The 24,434-nt window shown below is 36.4% G+C and overlaps 1 protein-coding gene across 2 annotated transcripts in view; it reads right to left on the bottom strand.

Moving 5' to 3' along the window:
- The window catches only part of Stap1 (signal transducing adaptor family member 1), a 33,932-nt gene extending 10,389 nt beyond the window's left edge, over positions 1-23,543 (bottom strand). Inside the window, exons 1-6 of one of the 2 annotated variants that reach the window (XM_013009176.1) lie at positions 23,327-23,543; positions 16,406-16,477; positions 11,350-11,463; positions 8,924-8,980; positions 5,633-5,805; positions 4,390-4,518 (exon numbers count right to left, since the gene is read on the bottom strand). In XM_013009176.1, coding sequence (XP_012864630.1) covers positions 4,390-4,518; positions 5,633-5,805; positions 8,924-8,980; positions 11,350-11,463; positions 16,406-16,477; positions 23,327-23,446 — 665 coding nt within the window. In that variant the 5' untranslated portion in view covers positions 23,447-23,543. The remainder of the gene's footprint in view (positions 1-4,389; positions 4,519-5,632; positions 5,806-8,923; positions 8,981-11,349; positions 11,464-16,405; positions 16,478-23,326) is intronic. The other variant, XM_013009175.1, reaches the window with a different exon arrangement.
- Positions 23,544-24,434: the final 891 nt, after the last annotated feature.

Below are 24,434 nucleotides of genomic sequence, written 5' to 3'. Positions count from 1 at the left end.
TTTTAAAAAATGTTCACTGAAGAGTATGTTGAAAATGAACTACACAACTTGTTGGTGGGGATGGGAAACGCTGGGAGAGAGCAAGGGAAGGGGTGACACTAACTAAAAAGAATTGTATGCTTTACCTGACTTATGTAACTATAACCCCTCTATAGGTCACCCTTATAATAACAATAAAAATTTTAAGTACTGGAAAAAAAAGTTGTACATGATGGTGCACACATGTACTCTCACCTCAGAAAGTAGAGATGAAAAGATCATGTTTTAAGAACAGCCTCTGTTTGAGCTCTCCATAGAGTCTATTATACTTTAATTAATTCATTTATAATCACTTGCATATCACCCAGTGTGTTTACTTATAGACTGATAGGCACATTCTAGCTACTACAGATGAGGAAAGCCATGCAACCTTTGTTTCTATGAGTCTAGTTTACTTAATGTAATTTTTCCAAAGTCTTTCCACTCCCTTACAAATAGTACAGTATCATTCTATCTAATGGATAAGTAAAGCTCCATTAAAATAAGTATCAGGAAATAGGTATTTGTAAGAGTGGGGGGAGGGCAAAGGGGAGAGATAGCCAGTGAAGAGTGATGGCCAATAATATATACAGTGAAGAATTCACTATATATATATATATATATATATATCATTAAATATATTATAAGTATATAAATTTTTTAATGGAAGGAGCAGACCAAAGGGGTGTGTGTGAAAAATATTGAAGGGGTGACACAGATAAAGATGCATTGTCTGCATAAACTGTATACAAACAAAAAAATCAATACATATCCTACAAAATTGGAAGTGAGGAAAGGGGTAGATTGAGAGTGTTAGGTGAGAAAGTTGAAAGGGATGGCAATGCAAGACATAGTATACTTGTAAACTGTTTTATTGAATGACAACTTCTTTGTACAACTAGCTAAAGATAATGAAAAATATTTTTAAGAAAGAAAGAAGGGCTGGGAAGGTGGTTCAGTGGTAGAGTGCTTGCCTTGCATTCATGAGGCCCTGGGTTTGATTCCTCAGCACCACATATACAGAAAAGCTGAAGGTGATGCTGTGGCTCAAGTGGTAGAGCACCAGCCTTGAGCTGAAGTGCTGAGGGACAGAGCCCAGTGCCCAGGCCCAGAGATCAGGCCCCATGACCAATGAAAGAAAGAGAGAAAGGAAAGAAGGAAGGAAGGAAGGAAGGAAGGAAGGAAGGAAAAACAATTTCTCCTGGAAAAATATAAGAGCCTATTTCAAAAGTACTATATCAAAAGACATGATGCATTCAGGAATTTGCCTAGCAAGCACAAGGCCCAGAGTTCAATCTTCGGTACTACCAAAAAGTAAAACTTAGAGAACTCAGTTTTAAGTCTTTTTTTATTTTTAAGGAGTGGACCTGGTTTTGAGCCTCAATAACAAGCATTCTACTACTTGAGTCATATTTCCAGATGGTTATTTTTTTTCGGGGGGGGGGGTCTGGTCTGAACTCTGGGCCTGGGCGCTGTCCCTCAGCTCTTCAGCTCAAGGCTAGCGCTCTACCACTTGAGCCACAGTGCCACTTCTGGCTTTTTTCTTTTTGCTTATGTGGTGCTGAGGAATCAAACCCAGGGCCTCATGCATGCAAGGCAAGCGCTATACCACTGAGCCACCTTCCCAGCCCTTTATTTTTTTATTTTTGCTGGTTATTTTTTGAGAAAGGGTGTTGCTTCTCATCCAGGCATAGACCTTGAGCCATGGTCATTTTAGTTGCCGTCTTTCTATCATTGCTAGTTTCTTGGGCAAAACCCACTATATCCACATTCCCTTCATAGAAATGGAATCTCTTTTGCTTTTCCCACAGGTATACCATTGTACATAATTTGTGCATTGAGAGTGGCTTTTACAACTTTTCTGCCCAGGCTAGTCTCAAACCACAATCCTTTTACTCTCAAGCCTTTCAACTCCCTAACAAGGAATACAAATCAGAAAAAGAAAAATGTACTCTTCTCTAAGAAGCTTTTAGCTCACTGATTAATGGCATTCATAACTTCTATTTTTTGGTGCTTGTTTCAAGATAGTAAAGTAAGTTATGAATCAATTAACTAAGAAAAAATGATATTCTACATTATGTCAATGGAGTTGAAAATTTTACCATGAATGTTTAGTATATTTAAGATGTTGTTACATGTACTAAAGACTAATGAAAACAGGAAAGGTAAGGAAGCTATAAGACCAGGTGACTTGAGTAGATGGATTTGGTGGGAGGGATGGAGGAGAATGGTGGAAGGTGTAGCATTGATTAAGATATATTGTACTCATCCAGCTGAAAGTTTTTGGTGCAGCTACTTCATGGTAATAAGAACAATAATAATTTTGTAAAAGGAAGCCACAAGAAGATTGACAGATATTCATTGCAGAAAAATACACCCAGAGAGACACACATGCATACAGAACCACAATCTGATTTAACCATCTAACGTTCTTGTTACCCGACACAATGCACATAGCTACTATATAAAGACAAATGTCTGTTTATATGGTATAATTGCTAAATCAATGAAGTTTCTTGGACTGTAACTCTTTCTAGCTATAGTGGCTAGTACATTGAGCCACAAGTTTAATTTTTTTCTAAAACAATTATTTTCTTACTGCTTTTTATCGACTCTCAAAATTTTCATATTTAGTCTATTTAGAGTGATAAATATTTATGGAGTAGATTGATTTATGGTAGATATGTTATAATAAATAAGTTGCATGCTGTCCCCACAAAGAATAGCAACTCAAGAGTTGAAGTGCTGGGCTGGGAACGTGGCCTAGTGGTAGAGTGCTCTCCTAGCATGCATAAGGCCCTGAGTTCAATTCCTCAGCACCACATACACAGAAAAAGCCAGAAGTGGCACTGTGGCTCAAGTGGTAGAGTGCTAGCCTTGAGTAGAAGCTCAAGGACAGCGCCCAGGCCCTGAGTTTAAGCCCCAGGACCAGCAAAAAAAAAAAAAAAAAGAGTTAAAGTGCTTTTTATGCTTCTATATGAGGTGTTTGAGGTGTTTATTCAATATTTAATATATAAGTACAAAAGCCTCTATATTTCAATTAAATAATCAGTTATGCAAGTGGTCACTGAATCAGAATCCCTACTAAAACACAAGGGTTCATGGACTTTGAAAACTGGAGTACTTCTAACTTTTGCACTGACTTTATTAAAGTTAACTCATTTTATCTGCAAGAGACTTATAAGTAGTCCTTTTAATACATAAATCAGATTATATCAACACTCCAGGGGGCTCTCATGTAACTCAGAGCCCAACTCTCTTGCCTGTAGTGTCTGGAAGGGCTTTGAGTGCTCTGTTCCTATGTGTATCTAGAATCATCTCCTACAAGTTTGCACCTGCACTCTGCCTCAAACCCAATGGCCTCTTTCTGTTTCTTGTTCTAGTTCTGGGCATAGGCACTTGCTGTTTGAAAAGTTCTTGTCCCAGATGCTGGCATGGTTTGTTCCCTCACTCTCTTCGGGTCTTTCTTTAGACACTAATCAGCCAGGCATATTGGTACACGCTTATAATCCCAGCATTTGGGAAACTGAGCCACCTGGGTTACATAGTAAGACAAGTGACTCAAAAAGTAGGTCTTCCAATAATAGCAAGCACCTCTTCTTACCCAGCTCTATTTTATGAGATAAAATCACCATATATTTGATTTTTATTATATATCTACCTGTTCTCTGTGTCAGTTTTACTCCTCAATACCCACTCTATTGGGTTTGTCTGATTACTCTCTCTTTTTTTGATTATTATCTTTACAAAGGAGTTGTCATTTAACAAAGCAGTTTATTAATAATATATCATAATCAATCTCACCCTTTCAACATTCTCACCTATCCCTTCCTATCTACCCTTTTCCTCACTCTTCTTAATTTTGTAGGATATACATTGGATTCCTAACTCTTCTCTTTATCCATCCACCCCTTTCCCCTTGACTCCACCCCACCCCTTCTGTTTACCTACTTCCTGGTGTTTTATTTAGCTGAACTTGGACTTTTGCCTTTCTAAGGATTTACACTATTTGAGTTCTGTATCCCCAGTTCCTAGAGAAATACTTGTCATAAAATAACTGCTCAGTAAGTATTTGTTGAATTCAATGGCTAAACCAAACAACTATATCCAGAACCAGAGTAATTTTGTCTTACTGCAAACACACCCTTGATGATATAGATATATGCATATGTATATATGTATGTATACATATACATCTATATAATATACATTCACATATAGGTTTATATGCTTATATGGGATTCCCTTTCTATTATTATGTTTATAATTTAGCCCCCAATAAAACACATACAGATCTGAGTGTCTGTGCCTTGGATTTTTGAGGTGATGTAACGATTTTAACAATTCTATACATGTTTTAATTAAACATACTCTATCTCCTGCCGGACAGTGATGGAGTAGTTTCTACTGTCACTACCAGGTCTCAGGATCATATTGCCCAAAGAAGGATTCTTCTCCAGCATCTCAGTTGCCTCTTTCCGGGAAACTTCATAAAAACATCTACAGAGGTAAGATTAAAAAATATTTTTAACTAATAAAGATAATTTATTGAAAATACTGCAAAGAAAATACCATTAACAAGCCAGGTGTGTAAGAGGGGGCCAAGGTTAGAGCTATATATAGCTATATATAGCTTCAGCTATATAGTGAAATCTTGTCTCAAAAAGCAAAACAACTTTGAGAGGTATAATTGTTTTGTTAACACTTCAAGCGTTATGGTAACCATTATATAATTGTTAGTATCTGTTATTAAGAGCTTGTGACATTGTAACTATGCTAATGTCAAGGAAATCCTCCCCATCCTTATTCTTCCAAAGACCCTATTCTATTTTTTACCTGTTTGTTTGTTTTGAGACTGGGTTTCCCTTTGTAGCCCAGGCTATGAAGCCTCATGTCTCAGCCTCACTCCCAAGTCCTAAGATTTCAGCAGCAATCTGGTAAGTTTTGTTCCATTGATTCATCAGTTGTGTTTGTTTAACTAAATCAACGACTGTCAGGTTTCTGGGATTGTACTACAGAGACTGTGAATCAGAAGCTAATGTCAAAGATGGCACCAGAGTAAATTTCATGGATAAGAACACAAGATTCTAGGGGGAAAGGACCCATAATCTTTTCAACAAGGTAGCCGTTAGTGTACAATGTTGCTGAATTCACCATGTTCTCTCTTATATGCTTTATATCACATATTTTTAAAGAATAACTTCAATGACTGCCCACTGATTGACCAAATGAATAGAACATTCTAAGTGTTTAAAATTCTTTGGTAAAAAGTATAAAAGGAAAATCAGTCAAATATATAGCTTTATTAAAAAAATCTTTTCCTTCCTTCTTCATACAAACTTATTTAGGTCTAAGCCCCAGAAAGAATACATATTTGGTCTAAAGCAGTGGGTAGAAGAGGATTTCCTGTGTGGTAAGAGAGTTGGTTCTAATGTGCATTATGTTAATCATGACAGAAGAGGAAATGTGGCAGCTACTCAGAGATAAACTGTTTCTCCTAAGACTTTTTAGTGTCCTTGATTTATAAGGTCAAGTGCTAGTGCTACTATGATACTCAACTCCAAATTAAATCTTCACAATTGAATGAGGATCCTGGCATTCATTGCACACTTACGCTGGCCTAGGGTTCAGGACATCCACATAGTCTTCAATCAGTTCCTTCTCTTTTTCCACAGACGTGATCGGCACTTGCTCTGTCCCAATTCTCCTTTTCTTTTCTTTCTCTAGAACTTCATGCAGTCTAATTACTTGCCCAGGCAGAAGTGATACATGTTGGGGAACTGATAGCTGAAACCAGGTAAGACAGTAGGCAGACAAAAAAGATAACTAAACAATGTACTGATTTTAGTCACAATGAGCCAATTAGTTGCCCTATCGAGCTTTAGTTACCGAACACGGATGGGTAGAGAAGAGTCATCAAGAGATGATCTCTGTCTCTAGTAGATGTCCTAGAACCACCTCTGAACCAAGTCTGTAAAGGCTGCCTACGTTTCTCCCAACGTCTCCCTTTTGATATATTCCCAAAGCAAAGTACACCTACCTTCTGTCTCCAGGTAACTAGAAGAATGGCAAACCTCTCACGTTTTATCCTGAGCTCAATTGTTCATCATTCCCTGTGAGGTGTCTCATTCACAAGGAAACTGGGAATATTTTCCACTTTATTATAGCAAAATGAGCTAATTAACATGGATTTTCAGTGGCAGAGGTTAGTAATTAGAGGTTTATATTTTGGTATGTTTGTAACTTTCATTTACATGTTACAATCATGATACTTCCTACATATTAGTCACATTTATTGTTACTGTTATTAGTTCTCTAGAAACATATTTTGGATTGAATTGCCTGCCTGTGCCCTCTTGAATATTCCCAACTTTGTCCCTCAGTTTGACTAGCTATGTTCTCTTGGCAGGTGTAGTTTGAATGCTAGAATATTTTTCTAGACATGACACTAGCTAGTCTATATTCAGAGGGAGCCATATCTGTTGATAGTCTTTATCACTAACGGTAAATGCAAGAAGTGTGGGAAGAAAACAATAGAATTTTGCTGTTTAGTTACTATTTCATTATTCATAATAGTGTTTGCTTTATGTATATCTTATTTATGTATATTTTTTGTTTTATATATGTTTTATTTTATATGTATATATTTCATATATTTTATATACATTTGAAAAATTACTAATACAGGTATATCAATATACACTAAACAAGAAGAAATAAAATGATGGTGGAAAAACTAGTAAGACAGTTAATCTTTTATTTATTGTACTTTGTTCTTTCAACAACTTCTCATTAATTGCCTATTATTATTTTTAGCATTTATATGTGTTATTGAAAATAGGTATAGCAATGGTCTAAAAGAGGTATTTTGTCTCCATTTTGCAAATGAAAACAATCTGAATAAAACCAGAAAATATACTCAAAAAGACAAAGAAGTTGTGCATAGTTGCATAGGTAGTTGAGAAAACAACTCAGATTATTTGATTTGTAAACAAAGAGTCAGCTCTTTAAACAGTAGTCTGTGCTTTTTACACTCAACTAAAGTTACAGCAACACTATAGGGTGATTTGGAAACATAGCACAACACACTTGTACTGCTCAAAATTTGAGATGACTTGTCCTATCTGGAAAATTCACATGAATTTAATTTCATATTCAGTATAAATCTGTGGGGGGTTTTGTTTTTGTTTTTCTTTTCTTCTTTTGGAAGCAGTCCTGCCCTGGGCAGGACTGAAAGGCTAGTGCTATACCACTTGAGCTACACGTCCACTTCTGGCTTTTTGCTGGTTAATTGGAGATAAGAGTCTCACAGACGTCCCTGCCTGAGCTGGCTTCAAAACAGGATCCTCAGATCTCAGCCTCCGGAGTAACTAGGATTATAGGTATAAGCCACCTTGTGAATCTGTATGTTTTAAGAACAACAACAACAACAACAAAAAAGAAGTCTTATTTTCCTTAACCTCAAGGAAAAGATTAAAAACAAAATGTTTGGGCAAAACTTCATGTACACTTAGCATATTAGGAAGAGGCATCATGTTTTCTTCCAATGGATTTAATGTTCTTGAAGTTTAGTGTCATAACATTGTAATACTTGGACCCAGTAGAGAAACAAAGTAGCACATAGGATATTTTTCCACAAAAAAAGAGAAAGTACAATTTCTCTAACAGAAAGATTCTTCCCCTGTCCCTCACCACTCCATACTTTCAAGAGGGCTGTTTCTAAACCTCCTACAACTTCCCTACATGGATGTTGAACTGGTAATCTTTACCTGTTATTGGTTGACATAAAGAACCAACATCCAATAACTTGGTTAAAGTCTGGGGTGTATTTCATGTAACTGTGAAGGCTTTATTTAGGAGTTAGCTTTGGATAGAGTCTGTTTGACCATAGCAAAACTGGAAAAGTTTTACATCCTTTAAAAATATGAGAGAACACGATGCTTTGGGGGTGTGTTGGTTGTCAACATAGCTCATGTTTTCAAGTTGTTCCAGTAGCTTTGTTATAATTAATTAATGGCAGTTATCTGCTGCAGCAATTAACTCACAAGTAATAGATCTTGCTATTTTCCTCTGGTAAGATGCCACTAGTCAAAGAGATAAATATCTTCTTCTTTTTTTTTTTTTGTCAGTCGTGGGGCCTGAACTTGGCCTGGGCGCTGTCCTCAACTCTTCAGCTCAATGCTAGTGCTCTACCAGTTGAGCCACAGTGCCACTTCCAGCTTTTCTGTTTATGTGGTGCTGAGGAATTGAACCCAGGGCCTCATGCATGCAAGACAAGCACTCTACCACTGAGCTACCTTCCCAGCCTGCATATCTCTTTTTTAAATCTCACTATACAAATGTTGAAAGGTGAGTTTTCATTTTGATAGTCTCTCCCTTAGATAGTCTGTGTTCTTCATAAAACCCATCTTAAGTTCATTTTGTGAGTATAAATGAATTAAAAAGGATTGGATATTATTTTTTAAGATGGCTTATTAGTTGCAGATACCAGAATATACAAAGACAGCTGGGTCAAAAAGACATGATGGTAAAAATCAATATTCCTGACCACCTGTTTTAGTTTTTGTTTTAATATTGTATATCACTAGTTTATTTTCTGTATCACTATTTGAAATAACCTTGTTCATTTACTTACTTTTTCTCTTTCCACTCACATAATTAAAATGCAAGGGTTTAAGGCTGTCTTTTCTCAATGGCTGTATCTTCAGCCAATTTGAGCAAATGTTTGTTGAATGAATCAATAACTCAAATGTAATGATCTGCAGGGCCTGGTGGTACACACTTCAAATTGCAACCCTCAGAAGGAATCTCAAGTTCAAGGCTAGGTCAGATACCTACTAAGACTCTGTCTTCAAGTTTCTTTTGATATAATCAGAAAAAAATTCAACTGTAATTACCCTCCTACCTCTGTCACTGTAAGAATGAAGCCTCTCCATTCTTCTCCACTTTCTGTGTTCTCTGTCTAAAGAGGAATCAAAACCAGATAAAGACAAAGAAGAAAACACATAAGACTATTATTTTTATTAACTCCAAATTACTTTAGAATTTCATATGGTATTTTATACCAAGACATACGAAGTATCTAAACGTAGCAAGACTGACAAAATATTCTTTTGTTGAAGCATCTTGCATTTAGAAAAAGTCATATTTAACTTTTCAACTACTTAAAATTATCTGTGATTGATTTTCCTTTTTGCCTAGGACTGTTAACATGCATTTGTTATGAAACAATTTAATAATTTTTTCTTTTATGGTGTAACTTCCAAATTTTTTTTCTTTTTTGTTGGTCATGGGGCTTGAACTCTGGGCCTGGTTGCTGTTCTTGAGCTATTCAGCTCAAGGTGAGCACTCTACCACTTGAGCCACAGCACCATTTCCAGTTTTCTGGTGGTTAATTGGAGATCAGAGTCTCACGGACTTTCCTGCCTGGGCTGGCTTTAAACCGAGATCCTCAGATCTCAGCCTCCTGAGTAGCTAGGATTACAGGCATGAGCCACCAGCACCCAGCTTAACTTCCAAATCTTTTCTCAAATACTATTACTAATCCTATTACTCCTACTACTCCTAATAATTTTGTCAGCCAACCTCTTTTGAGAGCTTATAATAACAGCTACTATACAAAGAACTCCAAGGGAGATATTCATGCTAAAATTTCGTATCGACAAACAAAAATTATCAGTCCTTCCTGAGACCTCCAGAGACAACAGCCAAATTTCTAATGTAGGCCAATTTCAGTTGGTATAACCTATCTTTACACACAAAAAAGAGCCTGATATAATCTGATGTTATTTTTCTATTGTCTTACTATCCTTTCATTACTAGGAGAAAAAGAAAGTGACACATTCAGTTTTTATTATTTGTATTTTATTTTTAGCATTTCTCTCTGCGAAATTGACCAGAATTTTCTGTTTAGCCCATTGAAACAACTACTCTTTTTTCTAAAATAGAAAATGAAGCCAATTAAGATTTTTAAATGAACTTGTTATAATTTTGTCCTTAAAACTACCTTTTATTATTATAAAGTTGTTCATTTAAAATGATCATACTAAGTATGTTTCTAGTTATTGACAAGACAAAAATTCATGCTGTCATGGTTTTTAGCATCTAGCAAGTAAGAATGAATACAAAACTTAATAGTGAATGCACCTGATAATGCCAGAAGGAAATAAATTGGAAAATAAAATACAGAGCAGGGCAAGCCCGATTGGTAGTGTGATTAGAGGGCAGAAAAGAGGAATAAGTTTGCAATTCTAATAAGGTGGTCTGGGTAGGCCCCAGTGAAGGGATTAAAACTATTCAAAAACATTTTTTTTTCCTGAGTGAAAAAACAAAGATTAAGCAACTTGCCTACAATCCCACAGCTAACTCATGCATTAGCTACATTTTAACCTGTGTTCTTCACCAGTGTATCTAGGAATCAACTGAGGAACTTGCTTAAAATTTACAATCTGAACCTGGTGCCAGTTGCTCAGGCCTGTAATCCTAGCTACTCAAGAGGCTGAGAGCTGAGGATCATAGTTCAAAGCCAGCCCGGGCAGGAAAGTTTGTGAGACTCTTATCTCCAATTAACCACCAGAAAACGGGAAGTGGCTCTGTGGCTCAAGTGGTAGAGTGCTTGCCTTGAGCTGAAGAGCTCAGGGAGAGTGCCCAGGCCCAGAGTTCAAGCCCCCCGACTAACCCTACCTTCCCCCCTGCCCCCGAAAAAATATGTTTTGAGCCTGGCACTGGTGGCTCATGCCTGTAATCCTAGCTACTCAGGTGGCTGAGATCCAGCACATGGAGGTTTGAAGTCAGGCAGGCAGAAATGTCCTTCAGATAGATCCTAGCTTCAAGATAGCCAGCAAAAATCAGGGCTGTAAGCAGGGTTCAAATAGTAGAATGCCAGCCAAGTAAACAAGCTGAACAAGCACAAAGACCTGAATTGAACACTAAGAAAAAAAAGTAGAGTAATCTTCTGGTAATGTTTCCAATATCATCTTTATCAATTTCACATTGTTCTCTTTTTGTTATTACTGTAGTTTCTGGGTTGAATTTAACTAAGTCACTTTGTGTACTGATTAAGGAACAACTTTTCAAAAACACCAGGTGGAATCCCTGCTTTTGTCAGAGAATGGAAATATAAGGTTTCATGGTGCTTGTATACTAAATAAATGAGCATGCTTTTCTAAAATCCAAATCCGAAAATGAAGTCTTGGCAAGAAACAATAAATATTAACAAAATACAAGATTTTGACCTTCCTGTATTTCATCTTTATTTCAACTACGGAGTTTTAAGAGGTGCATGCCAATTACAACCACAACTGCCCACAGAACATTATTGTCTTCACTCACCTTCAATTGAACTTCCTCTTTTGGCAAAACAAGGGTGAATTTTGCACAATTCTTTTCAGTTGAAATCTGATCAGTAAGGCATACGAGGTCTAGTATGTCTAATTTGTCGATGTACTGCAAAGGTAAAGGAAAATCTCATTGAGTTATTTCATGGTTAATATACCTTTGTTCTAACAGAATGGAAAAGAACATTTTCAATGAATTTTTACTTTGCATGACACCCTGCTTCCCGACTTATACAGACTTATTAAGTTTCCATGAATTCTGCAAGCTAATTGTTGCAAAGAATCATTATTAAAAATTAAATCATGGAGGTGGACGTGTGATTCAAGTGGTAGAGTGACAACTTTGAGAATGAGAGCTGAGGGACAGCACCCAGGCTGTTCAGGCCCCACAACAGACAAAAAAAATATTCTATTTTAAGGCAGGAGGTGTGGCAGCACTGGCCTAGCAAGCATGAAGCTGCAAATCCAAACTTCAATACTGACAAATACAAGACAAAATGCATCTTATTCAAGTTTCGCCTGTGTGTGTATCTATGTACATGAATACTTATATAGCACTCTATCACCTGCCCCCCTATCCATATTGCTTCTGTTCTTTTTCTAAGGTCTCCCATTTATGCCCTGCCTGCCTGGACCATGATTCTCCTACTTATTCTTCCCTTGTAGTAGGATGACAAGCATTCAGCACTACTGCTAGCTTTATGAGTTCAGGCAGAATCTCACTGACTTTTTCCCCTGGACTGACCTCAAACCAGAATTCTTCCTATCTCTAACTCTACAGTGGCTGGAATACCAGGCATGAGTCACCTCACCCTTCCTGAATAAAAATATTGGTTTGTAATAACTGATCTGTATACAACAGAGCAGACTTGCTCAGTAGTACTAGAAGGAACCACCTCTACTTACTGTTTTACAATTTGTTTGCTTGTTGTTGTTGTTTGCTAAATTAGCAAAGGAACGCAGTCCTTTCGTTTTCTCCTGATTATGCCTAATATAACTCATTTATTATATTCTTTCTGTTTTGGTCTGAGACCAGGACTCAAACTCTGTAGCTGACACTTTCGCTCACCGGCTAGTGCTTTACCAACTGAGCCATGCCTCCAATTCCCATTTATTGTACTCTTGTAAATTCTCCCAATTTTTTCTTTTTTTTTTTTCTGAAGAAGGTACAGGGCATAAAAATGGGCAAATAAAAAATTCTTTTTTTAGGGCTAGGAAGGTAGTTCAGTGGTAGAGCGCTTGCCTTGCATGTATGAGGCCCTGGGTTTGATTCCTCAGCACCACATAAGCAGAAAAAGCTGGAAATGGTGTTGTGGCTCAAGTGGTAGAGCACTAGCCTTGAGCTGAATTGCTGAAGGACAGCGCCCAGGCCCAGAGTTCAGGCCCCACAACCAAAAAAAAAAAAAATTTTTTTTTCTGAAGTCATTTCTACATTGATGTTTAATGTTTAACTTGCCTTTTTGTTTTCCATGAACTATTTATTATTTAAAACTGGAAGGAGAGGTACAAGAGAATGAAGAGAGAATTCAAAATTAAATACATATCTTTTCTGCCTAGATCAGGCTGGGTGAGTTTTGCTGCAACAAAGAGGAAGCAGAAGAGGAAGAGGTGGCTAAATTAGATAGAGGACTGTGGGAGATCCATAGATTAGAGGAAAGGGAAGCTACATCTTTGTTTCTAATTGCAAGGTTGTAAAGAACCCTAAAGGTTATCGGTCTTCTCTGGGCATCCTCTGTGTAGACTTCAGTTTATGCTTGCATATCTCCAAAAAGGTGGAATGCAGGCCTGCTCCTAAACAGCTGTGACGTGTGTGTGTGTGTGTGTGTGTGTGTGTTTGTGTGTGTGTGTGTGTGTGTTTATTTTCTTAAATTGAGCCACTGCTTTTTTTCCCCCAGGTTAATATCCATCCACTAGTCCTAGTTCCTGTTCTCTGGAAAAATACTAAACAAATTCAATTATTCTTTCATATGACTTCCTTATAGTCTTTCAAATATATAAAGATAACTTTAAATTCCTCCTTGCTATAGGCTAAATATCTCAGTTTTTACCTGTTCTGGTCCAGTGCTTTCCCTAAACTTTACTCCCCAAACTGCTTTAATTCCCTCTCCCCCCAAACTTCCCAATGATCTCTATCCTCTTTTATCAAAATTAGTAGATGAGCAATTCTGCAGTATTTCTTTGTAACAACCTCTTTATGGCATAGTGGCTAAGAAGGCTGGCCCATCAAGAGGCCCTGGATTAGACCCATTTTATTTGCTATTTGTGATCTTCATAATTTCTTAGTCCTTAACCTTCACAATTTATCTCTGTATAGTTAGAGATTAGAACAGTACCAATTCTGTAGCATTAGTGTGAATATGAGGGCTTACTCTATACAGTCTACTCTCTTGAGAACTTACAGACCCTACATGAAATGAGCTATGAATTTCATTCTAAATTTTGAAATTTGAAAGCAGAAAGTATTGGAGATTTCTTCAACATCTGTTTGTTTTGGCTACTCCTCTAGATTCACTTTTTATCCTTTTATCACGCAACACTATGCACCAAGAGAGGGACTATTCTGGACAACATCAAAGCCTCCTGATACCTTTTGTTTTCCTATTGGGTTGGACCACTGTAGAACTCTGGCAGGAGAACGGAGGAGTGAAGAAAGTGAAATTGGGTATAGTTGATCTCTCAATCAAAGATCACATTTCCCTTCTATATCATTTCTCCCACTATTTCCTCTCACTCCTACATCTGGCAAAAGGTCACTCTTAGTAACATTATTATACTATCCTTGTGATCGAACACTATCCTTTCTTTTTTTTTTTTTGTCGGTCGTGGGGCTTGAACTCTGGGCTTGGGCGCTGTCCCTCAGCTCTTCAGCTCAAGACGAGCGCTCTACCACTTGAGCTACAGCGCCACTTCCGGTTTTCTGGTGGTTTATTGGAGATAGGAGTCTCACGGTCTCTCCTGCCCGGGCTGGCTTTGAACCGCGATCCTCAGATCTCAGCCTCCTGAGTAGCTAGGATTACAGGTGTGAGCCACCAGCGCCCGGCTCTGCCGTTCTTTTCCTTCAAATTTCTCAATTTAAAGACATTTTTTGGGTTTTGACTATCCCATTCTTTGATAAACTGAGACACAGACAGATGATATAATTTTTTTGGGGGAGGGGGTCCGGTTGTGGGGCCTGAACTCTGGGCCTGGGCGCTGTCCCTCAGCTCTTCAGCTCAAGGCTAGCACTCTACCACTTGAGCCACAGCGCCACTTCCGGCTTTTTTCTTTTTGCTTATGTGGTGCTGAGGAATCGAACCCAGGGCCTCAGGCATGCAAGGCACCGCGCTCTACCACTGAGCCATCTTCCCAGCCCCTAGATGATATAATTAACTCAAAACACCAGTTACAATGGCAGCACCTGCATAAAAACAATACCAAACAATCAGTCTGAACACACTAGGCTTTCACTCACTGAGTGCTTTCCATGTAGTGAGTGGCGATGCTTAATCTTTCTCATTTACTATACAGTATGTAGAATCAATTCTGATTTACTGGTATCAGTGGGAAGCGGGAATGCACAACAGATAATTTGGTTTTTTAAAAAGTGTATTGTGATATTTGAAAAAAAATCCTTGTCTTCTCAGAACTCTGGTGAAAGATGACGATTGAAAATTTGCTTTTTTTCAATAACTCACCATGAATGCTGCTTGATCCCACTCTGTACAATATGGTACAAGGCCGCATTATCCTGCCCATGTAATTGTAACTCCTCTGTACAGCATGTTCACAAATAAAATAAAATTAAAAAAAATATGGTACAAGGCTCTTTCTGTGTTTTGTTCATTAGAGCTGAGTATGATTGTTCTAATGATGATGTTCAAAATAGGTTAATGTTTTCATGATCTAGAATGTTTCTACATAAACAGACTACTGACTCATAAATTCACTGGTAAGTATTCCAAGGAACATAAATATTTACACTAAAATGTTATCTCTTAGTCATGAAAAAAAGAAACACAAATTAAATTAAAGCAAATAAGTCTCAGAATCACTTTGTTGTTTATTCATGTTTATGCTCTTAAGAGAACTGCTTTGTGGGGTGTGTTTTGACTTTCCTAGGAAAATTAAATTGTTACATTATATATGTTATGATGCTCTGAGAATCATCTTGTTCCCGTAGATATTACAAATGTAGGCTAGGCTGGAGATACAGCTCAATAGTAGAAGATATACCTAGCAAATAAGGCTCTGCATCTGATTCCCAGAAACACAAGGAAATAATCAAAAAGCTTCTTTTCTGTTACTTAGCTGATCCTTGGTCAGGATTGAGGGCACACACCTATAATCCCATCCCTGAGAAGGCTGAGGCAGGTATAACACAAATTGAAGGTTAGCCTACTATATAATGAGTTTTAAGTTATCTAGGGCTACATAGTAAAACCAACTCAAGTCATTGTTGTCATTGTCATCATCATCATCATCATCAATACTACAAGCTGAGGCATGATAACAAGTAGAGAAAATTGAAGTTATTACTTAGAATTAAATAATGTAAGCTGGGCACAGGTGGCTACTCAGGAGGTTGATATACCAGGATCCTATTTGAAGCCAGTCTATATAGGAAACTCTGTGAAACTCTTATCTCTAACTAATTACTCAAATAGGCCAGAAGTGCGCTGTGGCTCCAGTGGTAATCACTTGCCTTGAGCAAAAGAAGCTCTGGGATAGCCCCTAGGCCCAGAGTTCAAGAAAATAAATAAATAAATAATATCCAAATATCTAAGACTTCTACTTTTAAACTAAGTTTAATTCTCAAGATCAGAAAGGAAAGAATGCAAAGTAAGAAAGCTGAGTTAATATTTTCTTCTGAACTGTCCAATTAATTTTACCATTGGTCCTGTCATAAATAATGGCCTTCATTGATTTAAATTTTCTCAGTTGAATTGGTTTTATCTTTATTCTAGGATGTCAGAAAATAGATGATGTGACAAAATCATATTGGAAAAAATGGAATTAGCTGCTTACTTAACTACTTTTTAGATTATTTAAGGTCTTCTTACTTATCTACTTACTATTGTACTTTTTTTGTCCGTATAAAAGAAAAGTGTAGTTCCTCTCAACTCTGTCCAATAATGTTTATACTCCTGTTGGAAAGAAATCATAAGCATTATTAGTTTACATTCAACTATTTTTCTTTTAATTTTCTTTTTGAACTTTCCTAATAGTTTGTATATTTCTTCTTTATCATGAACAATTTACATAAGTCTCATAGCTTCCCTTTGTAGTTAATCCTGGATTAAATGCTGTCTGATTTTATCTTTAGCCTGTCTGATTTGTTCATAAGTAGATCATTTTCCAAACTTTCATGATTGATTTAAGACTTCTTACACAACTTCAATGGAAGTTTACACATGTAAGGAGGCCAAATAAAGGCCTACCTCAGGAAAAGTTATGATAACTACTGTCTTAAACAGATCCAGATTGAATCACTTAGCTGAGTATAATGGCTCATAGTTCAGACTCAGTGAATAGTATAGAGTAGTGATATTGATTAAAGAAAATGACAAATTGATACTGAGAAAAATTATACCATCAAAGCTAACTTGAAGATTAGATTTCATTTGTGTGGTAAATATTTATTTATATTTACATTACTGTGGATTCTCTAGAAATATGTTTTAAGTTTAAAATTTAAAAAACTTAATCACATTTTACCCAAATAAGTCTATTTAAATAAATTGGAACATAGCCTACATTACAGAAGAATAGCAAATGAGTTTACAGAATAAAATCTGTTTTGCATTCTAAAGACTTACCTTCATACTAGCTTTCCCAAAGGGATATATAACTGGGATTTTAAATCCCAGTCAGTTTAACAGACATGTTGATTGATCGATCCTTCCTTTAGTGCTTAACAAGCTGGATGTTTACAATTCATTAAAACATTATGGCTCAGATATTGAAGATTAATGTAAGAACTTCACAAAATAAATTTTCTCCCTTTTGTGAATATAAATAAACATTCTATTGTGATATTTTTATTCTTTCAGTTTCAATATTGATAGCATTACCACAGTAATATATCTCAGGGACAGAATTGAAATTTCAAGGTATCTTTGTCCAGCTTTGTAGATTCTCCACTCCATTCTAATTGAGAGGTGACTATAACATGGACAATAGAGTTGCTAATACCTTGTGAACCAAGAACAAAATACCATAGAAAAGAATCATTCAAAAGAGCACATGAGTGGGGAGCAGCCAATAGACAGTCTCCAATACAGCATGCGAAACTGGACAAAGAGATTCATTTAGTCCAATAAAGCAGAAAACTCGAAGTGGTGCTGTAGCTCAAGCAGTAGAGTGCTCGCCTTGAGCTGAAGAGCTCCAGGACAGCGCCCAAGTCCAGAGTTCAAGCCCCAGGACCGACCCTCCCCCCCCCCCAAAAAAAGATATAATGCTGAGGGGAGAAATAGGGCTGACTGTTCATGGAGATTTTTTTTTCTGAATGTTTAAAATGTTCTGCTAATCATGGTGGTGATGGTTTTACAGATTTGTGGATATGGTTAAAACCAATAACAGCTTTTACTATTGTGTCTCCGGTATGAGAGTTCAGTATTAAGGACCAAGAAAAGAAGAAAGAAATCTAGCCTACTACTATTGCCTTTTAGACTTGTCAAAGACTGATTATTTGAGAAAAGGTAAAGCAAGAGATAAAACCAAGAAGGTAAAGCTTATTCATTTGCTTACCTAGTCTCTTAAGTTTAGTTAAACCTAGTATCAGTAATAGTATTTATTGAGTCCCCTTCCCCACCCCCACCTCCACATAAATACATGCAGACATTCATTTGTGCTCCTAAAAATTTAAGAGTTATTCATTCACAAAAAGAATCATATGAATTGGATAGAGTTAATCAGGGACAAATAGGAGCTTGGGAGATAAGCAAATCTATAAATTCATGGAACAAATTATGAGAAATGTGTGAGATGAGGGTAGGAGCAAGTTTAGAAGCCCTGAGAAGAGGGCAAAGCACAAAAGGAGGAAAACCAAGTTTACAAAGAGCAGAAAGCTCTGTGAACTGCAACCATAGACACAGCCTAAACACAGAACAAACTGGTAGTTGGTGTGAAGAGATCTGTACAACATAGATTTTATTTAATTTCTGATATGACATAGGAATATCAGCATAACCTGAGTTATCTGTATCATTTTAAATAAGTAGTATCTAGGCAGACAATTTTCAACTATAGAGATATTTAAACATATCAAAAAGAATTTTGAACCACCACACATCTTTAGATGACATACATTTAGTACTTATTTTTTAAAACAATTATTTTTGTTAAATCACTGCAATAAAAAAATTCAGTGAAGTCTTCTGAATTTAATACTAGCTTATAACCACTAGATAACCTTGTATTTACAGCTTAAGGTCACTGGCTCATTTTTGTTTTAATGACATTGAAAGTCTAAGTTTACTGTTGAGTTCAATATGATAAAATACCCAGCAAGTGAATATCTCTAACCGGTAAAAGCCTACAATCAAATGGATTAGAAATTGAATTGGAGGAGCATAATCACAATGAAATTCAAGCCAGGCTCCCTAATGTTTGAACAACTTTAAACATTAGCTGCATCTTTGTCTGTGAACTAGACAAAATGATTTCTAAACAGAAAAGTTATTGTGAGGAATAGAGGTATTAAGAGCCTTAGCATGATGTTTATATGCGTCACACCTTAAGAAAACCCACCCATTATATGCCCAGTTCAATCATCACACAAATACATTCAATATATACAAGAGAAACTATCCTTCTTACAGAGGAAGAAACAAATTTGAATGTTTAAAGGAACTGCATACATGCCAGACTGATACTTTGATTTGTTGACTCCCCAATATTAAAAAAAATTAATTAGTATAACCTAGAAATAGATTGCCATGCAAACCATTGTAACTAGGAAGATTGGGGTTTCCAGTTAAATGCCTCTATATAACCCTGGAGGGGCAAGAAAAGTGTACATGCCTATGAAAGGATGTTACATAGTAGTTCTCAATTATATAAAACCCCAAGATGTGCAAGATGATCCATCAGGAAACTTGCAGAATGTCTACTTATGTTTCATTATTTCATCTCAATGGCTCTGTACACATATTAAATAACTTAGAGTATTAGTACCAGATGAGTACACATAATTTCTAAATAAATTAAATGTCTCATGAGGAATCTGTGTTCAAATAATTTCCTCAAAAAGGGGTGTTATTTAGGGTTGGGAAGGTGGCTCAGTGGTAGAGTGCTTGCCTTGCATGCATGAGGCCCTGAATTTGATTCCTCAGCACCACATAAGCAGAAAAAGCTGGAAGTGGTGCTGTGGCTCAAGTGGAAGAGCACTAGCCTGAAGAGCTGAGGGACAGTACCCAGGCCCAGAGTTCAGGCTCCATGACTGGCAAAAAAAAAAAAAGGGGTGTGTGTGTGTTATTTTAAACTTTCGGAGCTTTCTAGTGTAGAGGATTGTGTTTGAGAACACAACTGAGATGACCTTAAAATTTTCCTACATGAGATAGAAGTGGATAAAAGACCAGTCAAAGAAATAGTACATTGATGCATTTATGATGACATGCTTATGTTTGGGTTAATAAGGTATAACCCGCATTTTTTAATGTTAGCACATCACAGACTGTTTGTTGCCCAAACTTTTATTTTCACAGTTCTAGTAAAGTTAGACTTCTTTGTCCACTTGTAAGAAGAGCTACATTGATTTTGGTATTCAATGTAGCATTTAATACCTTTTTTTTTAATCAAGTACATCTTCTTGGTCAATCAAGAATTCTAGTGATGTTACTTAAGCAAATTTTCCCACACTATCTTTTCCAAGGAGACTATGCTCTATTTATGAATTCTTGATATGAAATTCAGAGCCCTTCTTGAATTTCATAGAAAATATTATATGTTGACATATTTTCCTAGGGCAAACATCTTTAAATTCCTTAAAATGCCCAATGTAGAACTTTAAAAAAGAGCCTTTCAATATGTAATGCTTTTCTTGACCATGTTACCCTTTAGTTGTATTCTTTGTAATTTAAATATCCTCAACATTCTGCATAGCCCCTCAATTCTGTTAGCCCATTAGCTGAAAAGATGACTTAGCTGTAGTACCTTTGGCTCCCCTGTTTTCCAAAAATTCCCTGGCACTTTGTTGCTAGTTTCATAGAAATGTCACTTTTCTCTCCTGTCCCTTCCTCCCTCTTTCTTTCTTCTTTTCTTTCTTTCTATCTTTCTTTCTTTTCCTTCTTTCTTTCTTTCTTCCGGCCTCCCTGCCTCCCTTTCTTTCTTTTCTTTCTTCCTTCCTGCCTCCCTTTCTTTCTTTCCTTCCTTCTTTCTTTCTTTCTTTCTCTCTCTCTCCTTTTCTCTCTCTCCCTTTCTTTCTTTCTTTCTTTCTTTCTTTCTTTTTTCTCCCTCTCCTTCCTTCCTTTCTCCCTTCCTTTCTCTCTCTCTCCTCCCTCCCTCCCTTCTTTCTTTCTTTCTCTCCCTCTCCTTCCTTCCTTCCTTTCTCCCTTCCTTTCTCTCTCTCTCCTCTCTCCTTTCTTTCTCTTCCTTCCTTTTCTTCCTTCCCTTTCCTTTCTTTCTTTTCTTTTCCTTTCTTTCTTTCCTTCTTTCTTTCTTTTCTCTTTCTCCCTCTCCTTCCTTCCTTTCTCCCTTCCTTTCTCTCTCTCCTCCGTCCCTCCCTCCTTTCTTTCTTTCTTTCTCTCCCTCTCCTTCCTTCCTTTCTCCCTTCCTTTCTCTCTCTCCTCCGTCCCTCCCTCCTTTCTTTCTTTCTTTCTTTCTTTCTTTCTTTCTTTCTTTCTTTCTTTCTTTCTTTCTTTCTTTCTCTTTCTTTCCACTTTGTAGGTCCTGTGGCTTGAACTCAGGGCCTGGGCACTATCCCTAAGCCCTTTTTTGCTTAAGGCAAGTCTGGTCTACCACTTTGAGCCACAAAGCCACTTCCGGGTTTTGAGTGGTTAATTGGAGATAAATCTCACAAGAACTTTTCTGCCTGGACTGGCTTTAAATTTCAGTCCTCAGATTTCAGCCTCCTGAGTAGCTAGGATAATAGGCATGAGCCACCGGAGTCCAGCTTCCACTTAGCTTCCTTACTTTCCCTTATAGTTTCTATTGTCAAGCCTCTGTCATCTCCATGGTTTTCTTTGAACCATATTTGTAGACTCCAACCTTATTGTTACAGAAATATGAATGGGGAAGAGAATGAGTCTATCCTTTAATGTGAAGTAGGCATTATTGTCATCCTCTGATTCTCCTTCCTGACATACAAGGAGAAGGTACTTTGTTATGAATTCAAGTGGAAAAGCAAGTTAATTTCACCTAAAGTGTGTGTGTATGTGTGTGTGTGTGTTGTAGTGCTGAAGACAGAATGTAGACTTCAGCTTCACAAATGCTACCTAAGTGCTGTATCACTGAGCTACATATCCTCATAAGAACTATTTATTCCTGTGGTGTATTTATTTTGTTTCAGAGCATGTTTTCTAAGAAAAAAACAGACTAGGATTCAAGCAAAAGTCATCACTACCAAGCTAAGCCTCTTTGATGTTAGGGTCTTTTACTCAAGGTGAAGCTTGGTGTAAGAGAGACAAAAAAGAAATGTTGCTGAAATGAATAAAGTGATTCAGCACTTACTTATCCCAAACACAATAAATAATGCATTGTAAGTGAAAAATTGTATTCGAGGAAGTAATCTGTAGACTCTTTATATTATATTTGAAGAAACTGAGTCTGAAGGAAATTAATTTGTACAAGGTTACAAACTGTGACAAAACCATTAGGTAGAGAAGTTTTACTGATACCCTAAGATTTTTGTTCTGTGTGTTAACTATACTAAGGGATGCATGTTTTAAACATTAAAAAGAGCTTGCTATCAGAAACAGTTACTACAAATACTTTGGACAAACATTTGATGCATAAACAAATTTAAATGACAAATTATTAATGTTTTGGCAATTCTTTCATTTCCATAAACAGTGGTGAAAACATTGCACTTATGAGCATATAGAAGTAAACAAAAATTCCAAAATAACTGACTAATGCCTATTTGATACTCATAACAATAAATATTAGCATGTTTTTACTAATAGTGAATGGTCTATACATACAGAAAATATGAACATATTATTTATATGATAGTTTTATATACACAATTTCCTCATAAGTATTAATAAATCCTAAGACAAGTTATTTTATTATCATCATTAAACAATTGAAGCATTTCCAAAAGTTTCAGACAATATTAAAATATAAAATTTAGCGTAAGGACTTGCCTTCTTTTTAGTATGCACGTGTTTGTCTTTATTTCTCTACTTTTAAATTATTCATAATTACAATTTTTAGAGGAGTGATTTTAACTAACTAGGGTTTTAAATTTCACATTCCAAGTATAGGATGTGCTTTGTTGATATTTTAGATCAAATGTATTTTTGTAATCTAGTGTATTTACTCCTCAAAGTAGTCTCTATCTGGTAGCTTTTTAAAGTCACTATTTTCAAAAATGTTGTTAAATGTATTACTAAAGACAATGGTTAACATCATCAACTTTATGATTTTCACAATTTTTGCGGTAGCTTACCATTTTTATAATTTGATTATTAAACACTTCAATATACCTGAGGTATTGTAGTAGAAAGTTTAATATTAATCAATATTTTATTTGATGATGTACATCTTCATTGAAGTTTAAATTGGGCAAAAATCTTCCCTAAAGTTTAAATAAATTCTTCAGAAATTTACTGAATATTTGATGTTAGGGGTTTATCTTTAGATGCTTATGATACATTATGTATTTAAGTTATGTGAAACTACAGGGAACAGACACAGGGATAATCAAAATATAAAGAATAAGGTTTTTATCACATCACATTGCCATGAAATAAATGTTAAGACTAAATTTTCAAAAGCTAAAAAAAAAAAGACCAAAGACACAGGTCTAACATTATCTCCTAGAGACGTACCTGGTATTCTGACCGTTTGACTAATAAAAATCCTTCAAAATACAAGGGCAGAGCAGTCATCTTAAGCCTTTCCTGGAAGATTCTTCGAGGTGCTGGTTTGGGGGGCTTCTTGGCCATCATACCTTCTCTCCGGTGTGTTCGTAGCTTTCAACTGTATATAGTCACAACAAAATGAAATCGCCTTTGTGTGAGAGGAAAAGGCAACTGTTCAAAGAGGAAGTCCCTACTTGCTTTTAAACCACCAACCACCTTCAGGACACACACACACACACACACACACACACACACACACCACTTTTTTTTTTCCTTTTCCTTTTTGTGAAGAAAGAACAGGCACAGACCAACTTTTAGAGGTCAGTCTCTGAGTAAACATGCAATAAGCTATATAAACAGAGATTAACATCACCTGAAGATAAAAGCACAGGTGTGTGGAGATGGGGACCCAAGAGGAGACATGAAGGACACATTTGTTTTTTCCACTGTTTTTAGGGGGGTTTGTTTGTTGCTGCTCATTTTTATTTCCAAAGGATATGATTTGAATAAAGTCTTAAAAATAATAAACTCATGAAAATTACTTCTGAGGGCAAGTTAGTTAGGACTAATTCTGTTGGTTAAACATTTCATGGCCAAGCTTTGTTTAAATTTTAAAATGATCTAAATTTATCCCATGCCTATTTTTGTACTTCACCAAATACAAATTTTTCACCTTTTAATCAACAGTATGAGGAAGACCAGTAGGTATTTGGCCAAAAAAGTTAATAATAATTACAAAGAAGGCTGTGTATTTTCTAACTTTTATTTGTTCTTTCAGATTTCTAAGTTGTGGACCACTGACACTGTCATGCATGACAGGGTCCTGAAAGTATTTCGATAACATAGAACATTGGGACAAAATTCATAAGAAAAAATGTCCCTGGAGAGATTGCATTTGGCCAAAGATTGTGCAGGGAGTTATAGGAAAGAGAATTAGAAGAATTCTAATTTGTCTTAGATGAGTCCTGAGTACTTTCACCGCTGCCTATTTCAGTATACTCTAAATTTAAGATAATCTGAGGCCAGTTAGAGCAAGTTATTAGAAATCAAAGTAAGAAGAATTTAAAGCAAATCA

This window comes from Dipodomys ordii, unplaced genomic scaffold (assembly GCF_000151885.1).
Source record: "Dipodomys ordii isolate 6190 unplaced genomic scaffold, Dord_2.0 Scaffold8, whole genome shotgun sequence".
Classification (NCBI taxonomy): Eukaryota; Metazoa; Chordata; class Mammalia; order Rodentia; family Heteromyidae; genus Dipodomys; species Dipodomys ordii.
Note: the sequence above shows the minus strand (reverse complement) of the source record. Positions and strands in the feature narration are given on the sequence as shown.